Source organism: Callospermophilus lateralis, chromosome 3 (genome assembly GCF_048772815.1).
Source record: "Callospermophilus lateralis isolate mCalLat2 chromosome 3, mCalLat2.hap1, whole genome shotgun sequence".
Taxonomy (NCBI): Eukaryota; Metazoa; Chordata; class Mammalia; order Rodentia; family Sciuridae; genus Callospermophilus; species Callospermophilus lateralis.
In genome coordinates, this window is record NC_135307.1 from 171,283,661 (window position 1) to 171,295,319 (window position 11,659).

The 11,659-nt window shown below is 43.8% G+C and overlaps 1 protein-coding gene across 2 annotated transcripts; it reads left to right on the top strand.

Moving 5' to 3' along the window:
* The first annotated feature begins 2,150 nt into the window (after window positions 1–2,150).
* Snrpb (small nuclear ribonucleoprotein polypeptides B and B1) lies at window positions 2,151–10,951 on the top strand. 2 transcript variants are annotated; one of them, XM_076848994.2, is made up of 7 exons: window positions 2,151–2,262; window positions 4,881–5,032; window positions 7,112–7,223; window positions 8,813–8,965; window positions 9,367–9,505; window positions 9,826–9,951; window positions 10,791–10,951. In XM_076848994.2, the coding sequence occupies exons 1-7, from the start codon at window positions 2,260–2,262 to the stop codon at window positions 10,826–10,828; spliced, it is 723 nt and encodes a 240-aa protein (XP_076705109.1). In that variant the 5' UTR covers window positions 2,151–2,259; the 3' UTR covers window positions 10,829–10,951. The 2 variants fall into 2 exon arrangements, with proteins under 2 accessions (XP_076705109.1, XP_076705110.1); XM_076848995.2 differs by lacking the exon at window positions 10,791–10,951 and adding an exon at window positions 10,644–10,737.
* Window positions 10,952–11,659: the final 708 nt, after the last annotated feature.

An 11,659-nucleotide genomic window follows, 5' to 3' on the forward strand; every position in this document is an offset into this window, starting at 1 on the left:
AAATGGAGTTTTCCAAGCCTACAGAATGGATATCTGTCTTGGAGAGTCAGAAAATGCAGAGTGCTTTTATAGCCCATCAAAGGAGGGGGTAGAAAAGGAGCCAAAAGGGAGGCACTAGCTCCAGGGCCTCTACCTCCACATTGTCTGTGGAGTCAACTTTCTAGTGACTTCTGGGCATCAGCCTTTGGGAAGGGTGTGAATGCCTGGGAATGTGGAGCAACACACTGTCACATTTCCACGTCCCTTTGCTAGAACTACCCCCTATGACACCAAGTCTCTGCATCTGGTCAGAACTGGAAAGCTTGGAAGGAGGAAAGAGTGTCAATGGGGATATATTCTCCAGGGGTTTGAAGAATGAAGAAATAGGCTCTTGTTCAGATAGTTCCAATGGGAAAGATGAAAATGGTGCACATTTTAAAAATAATTATACACTTTTTTTTTTTCCTTTTTGGTTCAGGGGATTGAACCCAGGGGCACTTAACCACTGAGCTACATCCCCAGCCTTTGTTTGTTTGTTTTGTACCAGGGATTAATTCAGGGGCAATTGGCCACTGAGCCATATCCCCATCCCTGTTTTGTATTTTATTTAGAGACAGTGTCTCACTGAGTTGCTGAGCCTGGTTTTGAACTTGCAATCCTCCTGCCTCAGCCTTCCAAGCTACTGGGATAATAGGCCTGTGCCACCACACCCAGCTATCCCCAGCCTTTTTTATTTTTTATTTTGAGACAGGATCTTGCTACATTGCTTAGAGACTTGCTAATTGCTTAGGGCCTCATTAAGTTGCTAAGGCTGGCCTTGAACTTGTGATCCTTCTGCCTCAGCCTCCTTAGTTGCTGGGATTACAGGTGTGCCCCACCATGCCTAGCTAGATTTCTTTAAAAAATTGAATCCACACTAAAGGTAGCAACTTCAGATATGGCTCAGGAAAAGGACTTTCGGCCCTGCCTAGCCAAGGGATGGGGTAAAGAGGTCTTTTTTATAGCCTGAAAAGTGACTTCTCTGGGATAATGTTCACTCGAGGCTTTGTCTCTTGGAAGGGCTGCTGGAATCAGGGCTCCTTCACTCATGGCAGCATGAACCCTCAGAAAGGGAGGTACAAGCCCCTCACTTCCCAGTCCTTTGGATTTGGTGCCTAAGGAGGAGGAGGAGCTATCTTTGTACTGTTTATTTCCTACATGAGATCCGTGGTCTTAAATTCAAATCCCTGAAGCACCTGGAAAGCCCTACTAATAAGGGTGAAGTTCTAGATGTGTGTGGTGGGGTATTTTATAGAACTGGGGAGCTCATTCTCAAATCGAATTGCTTCCTATATCCTTCGGGGCTAACATCTGACCCCACTCCAAAAAGTCTTAAGTTCCATCCCATTTGGGCCTTTTCACTTAACAAATGTCCTGCTTGAGTCATGACTTTGAATTCAGGACCTCCATCATTCTTCCTCTATTTTACTTTTAGAACGATCTTTTTCAAGTTGATTTTTGCTGAGTTTTCTGGGGTGGAGGGGAGGAAATGTGGAGGCTGGGGGTGTAGCAGAGATTGGGGTGAGATGGGTGGGAATCAAATCTTTTCCTTTTTCCTTTTTTTTTTTTTTTTTTTTTTGGACTGAATTCAGGGGTGCCTAACCACTTAGCCATATTCCCAGCTCGTTTATTTTTTTTGTTTTGAGACAGCATCTCTTTAGGGTTCCGTGAAGTTGCTGAGGCTGGCCTTGAACTTGCTATTCTCCCTGAGCCTCCTAAGCCGCTGGGATTTCAGGCTTGCGCCACCATGCCAGGTTTAAGCTTAAATCTTGAGGGTGATTGCTTTAGTATTACACATAGCTGGAGTCGTGGGAGGCTATTATTCCAGACAGTGGCAAAAGCAAATGCAGAGGTGCTGAGGCAGGAGCAGCGAAGCTAGATAGGAACAGTCGCTGTAGAGGAGAATGTCCGGGAGAGTGGTAGATGAGGACCGTTAACTGATAAGCAGGGGAAGAAAGGTGATTGTGACACAAGCCGCTCCAGCAGGCGTGCGTTCTTTGTTGTTAATACCACCACCCACTCTCTAGCCCAACCCACCTCCGCCTCCACCCCCACGCGCAACTCCGCCCTCCGGTAGGAACTCAAGGGCCCTGTGCCGGGACCGGAAGTAGTTTTCTACCCGACCGCATTTTGCTGGCGGCTGCATTTCCGGTAGCGACGGCGGGAATCCGGTTGTTGGCGGGTGTCTAGGCCTCTGCGGAGGCGAATCCGGCGGGAATCGGAGCCATCAGAACCGCCACCATGGTGAGAAGACGTGGGCTAGGGGCACAGGAGCTTTCGAGTCTGTTGTGGAGTGGGGGCCGCCGCGGGCTGGGGAAAAAGTTGTGGGTTGGAGCCGCTAATGGCGGCGAAGGCCGCGGCTACTCGGTCCGGGCCAAAAAGACCTGAACCTTGACCGGCGGGACAGGGGGTAGGGAAGGAAGGCCGAAATCCGGGGTCTGAGGCCCGCTTGCTCGGTAGTGGCGAAGGTAGAACCGCGTAGGCACGGAGGGACCCGACAGGCACGGAGAAAACTTTTGCTAAATAAATGTGTCCGGAGTTTCGGATCAGACTCTGAAGCCCCATACTAGAGAAAATCCCTTGTAAGGCCCAGACTTGTGAAAGGGGTGGGAGCCCAAAAAGCAGTTGCCGAAAGGTCTAGGGGGTGGGGAGGAGGAAGCGGGAGGGTGAGATTGTTCGGAGGAGGAGTTCGACTCGATTGTTAAGCACACTTTTTATGTTTGCGTATATCTGACTTCCCAGGCGCTGGGGCTGCACCATGAAATATTCACATTCCCTTAACCGAGTTCACTTTCTAGTAGAGGACGCGGATGATGGAATACTACAGTTCAGTGTGGGGATGTAGCTTTAGGCGAGAGTAACGGAGAGGGGCGAGTAAAAATGCTTTCTCCCGTAGATGGTTTGTGGAAAATTGTCACTTTTCTCGGCGAAAATGGGAGAGAATGTTATAGACCTGGAGAACCTAAGAACAAAGACAGGACAACTGGAGGATGCTGGAGGGGAAAGGGAGAAGAGATGGGAGAATTGGCAGGAACCTGGTTACTAAGGGTCTTGCATGTTACTTTGTCTTGTTGGCGATGAGGCATGCCTTTGAAGGATTTAACCAGCAAAATGTTAGGAACTTAGTTGGGTTTCGAAAGATGGCTCTACTATGTAGCAGATAAACTGGAAGGAGGGAAACCTAGTAGAACATTCTTTAGAGAATTGGCTGACAGTTTCAGTACAATTTGTCAGCTCTGTGGCATGTCAAGTTATATGATCTATCATGGCCTCAGTGGCCTCATCTGTAAAATAGGTATGATAATGCAATGCCCCCCCCCCTTTTTTTGGTACCAGGGATTGAACTCCAGGGCAGTTGGTCACTGAGCCACAACCCTGACCCTGTTTTGTATTTTATTTAGAGACAGGGTCTCACTGAGTTGCTTAGTGCCTCGCCTTTGCTGAGGCTGGCTTTTGAATCTGTGATCCTCCTGCCTCAGCCTCCCAAGCTGCTGGGATTACAGGCATGTGCCAACATGCCTGGCAAATGGGCTCAGTTTTTTGAGGATTAAATGGGATAAGCAGTGCCTGACTACATAGTGAGCTTCCAGTGACAGCTGCTATAAGATAAATAGACAAATGAATGTTGCCCTACAGGTTCAGATCCCTGTGGATAGAAGCTGTTTAAAATGACCATTTGAAGGGGAAAGAACCACATAACTTTGGTCTTCAGTGTAGCAGGCAGTGCCTTAGGGGATTCAAAGTTCATTTATATGGGTTCAGAAACATTCAAGCTGAGATAAACAGCAAGCACTATGCCTGGTAAAAAAAGGCCCTTGGATAAGTTAGGGCTGGCTTACAACAGTCAGACTGATGAGAAGCTGATTATAGAGATCAAATGCTGGGTGGTTTGTTTCTAGTGAGAAATACAACTGCCATGGCCACCTGACATTTCATATGTTGGAGGTCTATATAGTCTTTATTTTAGCAAGGCTACACTGAAAGCTGACTTGCGAAAGTAGAAGTGTTGGGTTAAGAATTAAGTGTTCTGTGATCTTAAAGACTTATTACGTGCCCAAACTGGTTAGTACCGTGGCCACCACTCTCAGAAAGTCTTGGAGGCACACTAACAAACTTTTGATTTGGGTATTCCATTGGCCTCATTTCTAAGCTGATCAACTTTCTGGTAATAAGCTTCTTGATTAGATGTTTAGGGCTAGCCAGGCGTGGTGGCTCATGCCTGTAATCCCAACAGCTTGGGAGGCTGAGACCGGAAGATCTCAGGTTCAAAGCCAGCCTCAGCAACTTAGTGAGGCTGTAAGCAATCTAGTGAGACCCTGTCTTAATAAAAAATAAGAAGGGTTGGGGATATGGCTCAGTGGTTAAGTGCCCTTGAGTTCAATCCCTGGCACCAAAAACAAAACCATTTTTTTTTTTTTTTTTAAGTTTTAAAATTTTTTTTTTAGGGCTAGTCCTCCAACTTTTTACTCGGTTTTTAAAATGGGATTTGGATGTCCCATAGTCATAACCCTATAGTCTACACAGATAGCTTATTCTCTAGGATAGGTAGATTTGATTAGTTTGGGGGCATCCTACACTATTCCCTGAAATGGACACAGCATAGAGACAATTTTAATATGAGAAACACTAGTTTTTAAGGGAATGGTGAAAGCAAATTACTGGACAGAGGTCAAGGCTGACATCAAACAGGGTGGCATGGGATAATTCCCAAGAAAGGGCTGTGGGTGGAAACTGAGCTAAGACTCTATTGGAAAGATAAGATAGGCACATTAAAAATAAAGCTGTAGTGGAAGATTTTAGGGAGGTCCAAGTGTGTGTGAGTTCAAAAGAATTAGCTCAACCTTGCTGATTTCTCCTTGCAGACTGTGGGCAAGAGCAGCAAGATGCTGCAGCATATCGACTACAGGATGAGATGCATCCTGCAAGATGGCCGGATCTTCATTGGCACCTTCAAGGCTTTCGACAAGCATATGAATTTGATCCTCTGTGATTGTGATGAGTTCAGGAAGATCAAGTGAGGAGAGGGCTGTTGGGGGTGGGGACTGGAGAAGGGGAGTGGATTGGGTGGTTGGGACAAGTGACGTGATGAAGTAGCTAGTTGGTTCCTCCATGCTCTCCTGTTTTCGAGGGCAGACTTAAATGGGAACATTGAACACTAAGAAATCTCCGTCCTTAGTTCAGCAAGTCTTGTTCTCTAGTTCTAGCAGAGTATAGGTTGTAAGGAGGGCTGCTAGGCTTTTTGTTTCTCTGACTTTGCGTGCCCCTGGGTACTGGGGTAAAGGGCTCTCATGTTCTCCCCACAGGTGTGTGAGGGGGGAGAGCTTGATTTTCTGGCCTCATTACCTATTTGTAAAGCTGTAGCCTAAAGGGCTCTCCTAATGCAGCCTGGTCTGAAACTGCTTTAAGAAGCCTCTGACCCTCTTCAGGGTAAGTGCTCTGCTCCCCATTTGGGTTTGGGGCCAGTGATTTTTGTTGGCATTTTAGAGACAATCAGGGCTGTTTTCTGCTTTGCTATAATTCTGTGTTATTGGCTAACTCCCTTAAGTCTCACCAATCTTAAGATTCTGGCCAAACTGTTGTGTTTTCTGTCCTATTGTACATTCAAAACATCTTGAGGCCCAAAGGGTTTATGTGACTTTATATTTTTTAGTTGTAGTTGGACACAATACCATTATTTTATTTATTTATTTTTATGTGGTGCTGAGGATCGAACCCAGTGCCTCGTACATGCAAGGTGAGCGCTCTACTATTGAGCCACAACCCCAGCCCATGACTTTATTTATATGCATATTTTTATCATATGCAGGGTCCATATTATGATGTCACTAACTGTAAATCCCCTTTAATTCTTTTGGCAGCTCTTGTGTTGTAAAGTCAAGAAGTGTAGTAGAATAACATGTAGAGATCACTGGGTGTAGTGGTGCTACATGCCTGTAATCCTCACAACTTGGGAAACAGGCTGCAGGTTTGAGACCAGCCTCAACATATTGGCAAGGCCCTAAGCAACTTAGTGAGCCTGTCTCAAAATAAAAAATAAGAAGGGCTGGGGATGTAGCTCAGTGGTAAATTACCCAAGTTTAATCCCCGGTATACCACCCCCACCCAAAAACAAAAAAAAGTACAGATCTTGAGTGCCCAGTATATATTAACAGAGAGGCCTGCAGATTGCTGGGAACTATCTCAATGGGTTCCCTTCTGTTTTTTAGATGAAACTCATGTTATAAAAATGTTTATTGAAAAATATTTACCCATAAGATTTTCTTATGAAAAGGCAGTATATGCTTATTATTAAAAAATATGAAAATATAGGCTAAAAGGGAAAAAAAGTTCATCCACAGAAAACCAGCTAACAGAATATAAAATTACAAAATAAGTTGTGTTTTTTTTTAAATCAGAATATTTTTGTCTTTATTTTGAGGATCTTGGCTTTGGCTTTCTCTCATCTGTCATCCCTCATACCTTTTTCCTATTCCATTGCAGTTATTTGTTTTAGTTTACATTTTTAATTTTGTTCATCTTTTTCTGGTTGTTGCTGTTTGGGATTTTCTTTTTTTTTTTTGCTTTTGAGGAATAGATGTGAAAATTTTTATTTCACATGAGAAAATTCAGCCTCTGTATATTTGAAAATTTTCTTACCTTTTCCTTTATCATTTTTTTCTATTTCTGGTGTGAGATGAGGGACAGATATGAAGGCCAGTGAGGTTGAATCCGTCCTAGAAGGACATTGCATGGAAGTAGGGTAGGTTGGATTTTCTTTACTTGTGGAATAGTTTAGGCTGCCTCTTGGCATTGGCAAGACCTTAAGGTAAGGAAAGGGCCTTCACAGTTAAATTGGAAAGAGCATCTGAGCCATGGCTGGACTTTATTGCCTTTTGTCCTGTCTTTTGGTCTGTGCATCTTCTTGGTTTGGTAGGAAAAGAACAGCTAAGGGGGTCACAATATGCAGCCTATAGAGACTGTCCAGAGGACCTGTTCACCATTTATCAGGAGATACAGCATAAAGGAGATCTTGGAGGCTCCTAGGCAGGTGAACCTAAACTTGACCTAATTTGTAATGCTTGCTGTTTTCTGTTTCTTCTAAACCTGTCTTTAGGCCAAAGAACTCCAAACAAGCAGAAAGGGAAGAGAAGCGAGTCCTTGGTCTGGTGCTGCTTCGAGGGGAGAACCTGGTCTCGATGACAGTAGAAGGACCCCCTCCCAAAGATGTGAGTCCGAGCCAGAAGCCTATGGAGGCCCTCCATGAGCCCTGCATTGCATTGCATTCCTCACATGCATCCTCTGGGCCCCGTCCACCGTCCATCTCCCCACCCCCGTGTTTATGAATCTTTTTGTGGTGGGGTACCTGGGATTGAACTAAGGGGCACTCACCACTGAAACACGTCCCCAGCCATTTTTTTGTATTCTACTTAGAGACATGGTCTCACTGAGTTGCTTAGCGGCTTGCTGTTGCTGAGGCTGGCTTTGAACTCAGGATTTTGCTGCATTAGCTTCCTAAGCCTCTGGGATCACAGGCGAGCACCCACCATACCCAGCCCATTAGAATATTAAAGAGGTTACCCTGCAAGTAAGAAGTGGAGAAGAATAGAATTGGAGTATTTCTGAATTAAAGCTTCCCTCTTCTTCAGTTGATATAGAATCATTGGAGGAGGTACCTAAGGCCATCTGTGTCATTTCTTAATATGATGACAAAGACTAGGAGGATCTTAAAAATTCTTAACTCCCTAAAATAGAATACATCTATATTGTGTTTTTTTTATAATTATAAAATAATAGTGTTAATTGAGCATCTGCTGTGTACCAGGCACTTCAGTACTTTGTTTTAATATTGAGATATACTGCCTTCACTTTTATAATGAGACAAATTGGGGTTTAGTAACTTGCCTAAGATGTCACAACTGGGAAATGGTGAAACTGACATTTGATCCCCATCGTGGTTCTGTAAACACCAAGCTACATTTATAAATAGAGCAGGCTTTAGAGAATCTAACCAAGGTTTTTTTTCCCATTTTTTATTTTAAGACATTGTTAATAAAGAGAATAACCGTACCCTATTTTTTTAACCCATTTAAATATTTTTTATACTTAACATGTAATATGCATGTGATATTTTGCTATCTTGTGAGTTTGTAAATATTTTTCCACTTATTCTTTGTTGTAAGTCATATTAGTGACTCAAAGATATTTTCTCAAGAGAGTACAAAGTAATAGTTTATTCAAGAATAATAGTTTATTCATTTTCCCTTTTTTGGACTCTTAAATTGCAACTTTTTTCAATTATAAAATCTGCAAGAGATGTTACCATATTTTTTTCTGTTCAAAGCATGTGTATCATAATGCTTGGTACTTCCAGTAGAGTTGGCTACTTTAGTGTAGCCCATTGTAAGTCTTTATGACCAGACAGTTCTACTATAATCCAGTCTTTTGTAGATGAGAAAACTTGAGTCTCAGAATTTGCACACTGTTGCCCAGCAGGTGAGAGTCAGAACTAGGAGTGGATCTTGTGTCCCTATGTTGGCCAGGTGAAATCCTTCTGAATGGAACCTTGGGCTTTTACTCTGATTTCAGTTTTCATAAGAGTGTATTTATACAGTTTTTGTCATTTTCTTCTAGATTTCAGTGGTGACAGGCAGGCATATAACGTTAGGTAAAGGGAGAATGGTATTAGCACGTGTGGGCAGGTAATATTTATAAGCTGTTTTAATGCCTTATAAATCTGAGGAATGTTCTTGGCAATGACATGCCAAAGTATACTTCTGATTCTTTAAGCCACTGAGCATATTTCTTTATTTTTCAGACTGGCATTGCTCGAGTGCCACTTGCTGGAGCTGCTGGGGGCCCAGGAATTGGCAGGGCTGCTGGCAGAGGAATCCCAGCTGGTGTTCCTATGCCCCAGGCTCCTGCAGGTCTTGCTGGACCAGTCCGTGGGGTTGGTGGGCCATCCCAACAGGTAAGACATTGGGAAGCCCCCAGCTTAGGATGTATAAAGGGAGGATCCCTAACTTGAAGAATAGTTCAGAATGACCATTGTATTATTGTTAGGCTATCAGTGTTTATTAAAGTGAGGAGATACAGAAGGTGTCTTAACCAACTGTATTTGAGCAAAATGTTTCCATGACAATATTAGATATCATTGGTCTTATTTGAAAGTACAGGGCTTTCCTTAAATTGGATTGGGCATCCTAGAAGATAAGGGAAATGGATATTCAGGTTTAATTTGGGTGGGAAGTCTGATGCCATGAGTTGTAGCTTTAGGAGATTTGGTGTCTGATATTTTACCAAGTTGGGGAAAAGAGTGGGAAGATGCATTGCACTGTATTGTTCTGCCTAACTCTTCCTGTGTCCTTTTAGGTGATGACCCCGCAAGGAAGAGGCACTGTAGCAGCTGCTGCTGCTGCTGCTACTGCCAGTATTGCAGGAGCTCCAACCCAGTACCCACCAGGCCGTGGGGGTCCTCCACCACCTATGGGCCGAGGGGCACCCCCTCCAGGTGAGGACCCCATAAAGAGAGCAGTGTGAATAGATCCAATATGCTTTAGCTGGATTCATGATGAGATAGAACTTTGACTGAAACTGATGATGAGTTTATATGATTAAGCAGGATTACTCTGAGATCCAGCCTGACTGACTGACTTTGGAACTAGCTAGCTGAACAAGAGCCATTGGGAGCCCCGCTCTTTGGCTCACATGCCAGTTTGCTAGTAGAGATTGAGGGTGGAGTGGTCCATCTGACTTGGTGGACAGCTTTGTTTCCAGCTACATTTTCCATACAGACATTTGAACTGTGTTCTTGGGGCTTTTCTCTTGCAGGCATGATGGGCCCACCTCCTGGTATGAGGCCTCCTATGGGTCCCCCAATGGGGATTCCCCCTGGACGAGGGACCCCGATGGGCATGCCCCCTCCAGGAATGCGGCCCCCTCCCCCAGGGATGCGCGGTAAGTGTCTGCTGAGGTGATTTTGGCTTCTTTCCCTAGAGCCTAGGGCAGTGGGAAGTGAAGGGAAAATTGTATTTAGACCACGTCCTTTGGGCTTTCTGGCTTTAAGTTTAAGGAAATGAACTGTTGGAGAGCAGCATTGTCCAGAAAGGACAGGGAAGAAAGAGCTGGCCTTGCCTCCCCTTTTAGAACAGTTAGAGTACCCAGAGTACTTCTCAGAGTCTAAGGCAGTATCTTCAGGGTACTGATAATAATGCATTCTGAAGATCCCTGATAAAGGCAATAAAGTTGTTACATGTCCTCTGATTTGATAGTATCTAGTAATGAAGAACTCTGGGCTTTGTGATATTATTTATTAAGTATTTCTGTTTAACTTCAGTTTGAGAAATACTGAATAGTTACTACATGAACAGGGAAGTAGGCTCAGAGAAAGCTTAATTAGCATCCTGCTTCCCAGACCTGTGCTCTTTCCACCAAGCCATAGTGGCTATTAAGATAACCCACAGCCATAATCCCTATTTCTAGTTTGGGTTTTCCAGACATAGGAACCCAGTCAACCCCAGATAAGTCCCCAGTTAACACCATGTATGTCCCTCTCATTGCTTGGTAACTGCAGGATGTGGGAGGCTGGGCAGGGTCGGGGATCTGAGTTGCAGATCAGGCACTGACTAAACTTCTTACTCTTACTTCAGGCCTTCTTTGACCCTTGGCCACAGAGTTATGGAAGTAGCTCCACAGAGGCGTGGGCCCGATTCCCCAGGGCCACGTTACCACAGACCTGTTTGTTTGTTATGCTGTTGCTCGCGGAGTCTCACCGGATTGTCTGGTTTCCCTTACAGGGCCCCCTCCCCCGGGAATGCGCCCACCAAGGCCCTAGACTCATCTTGGTCCTCCTCAGCTCCTTGCCTGTTTCCTGTAAGGCTGTACATAGTCCTTTTATTTTCCTTGTGGCCTATGAGACTGGTTTATAATAAACTCTCAAGAGAATATTGTAAATGCACCTGATGTATCCATTTGTAAGCATCCTTTGATATATTGGGTGCTTAATAATTAGAGTCAAAAGGGTTGCCTTGGAAAAATTAGCCCTAATGTTAGTTGCTTCCCTGTAAAATACTTTACTACACCATTACATCTGATATATAATAGTCCCATAATAAGAGATTTGCAAAATTGGACCATATGAAACATTTTCTCTCATCAAAACTCAAACTTCAGCTTGTTGAAATAAACATTCATATGCTGTTGGTAAGGACTGAATTGGTATATGTTCACTTGGGGATACCCTCATCTAGACATTTTTTTGGTAATTTATGAAGCAAATGCTAAAACCAAAAACCATATTTGGAGAGGAGCAACCGTCACGACTTTTATCTCCCACACATATGTGTAATTAAATACAGTTTTTGAATTGTAGGATCTCCATGACTTCTTCCATCCATAGTTAGTAAAGCAAGCTTCAAGGGTACAGAAATAAGAGGTGGACACTTAAAGGAGATGTTAAAGAAAAAAGGCTAGTGGTGTGCCACTGGGGTGTTAATGAGCTTCTCTAGGAATGTAAAATTGGTCAGTATAAAATCAATGAGTTGAATATACCACATCAGTAGAAAGCCACAAGATCATCTCAATGCAAAAATAGCCTTTGACAAGATTTCAACACCCTTTCATGATAAAAAGTGAAAATAATCAGCAAATTAGGAATAGGGCATTT

What these genes read in the sequence shown, in the direction of transcription:
- Snrpb (XM_076848994.2), top strand. An exon ending in CCGAGGGGCACCCCCTCCAG is followed by an intron (nt 9,506 to 9,825) that starts GTGAGGACCCCA and finishes TTTCTCTTGCAG; the next exon opens with GCATGATGGGCCCACCTCCT. An exon ending in CCCTCCCCCAGGGATGCGCG is followed by an intron (nt 9,952 to 10,790) that starts GTAAGTGTCTGC and finishes TTTCCCTTACAG; the next exon opens with GGCCCCCTCCCCCGGGAATG.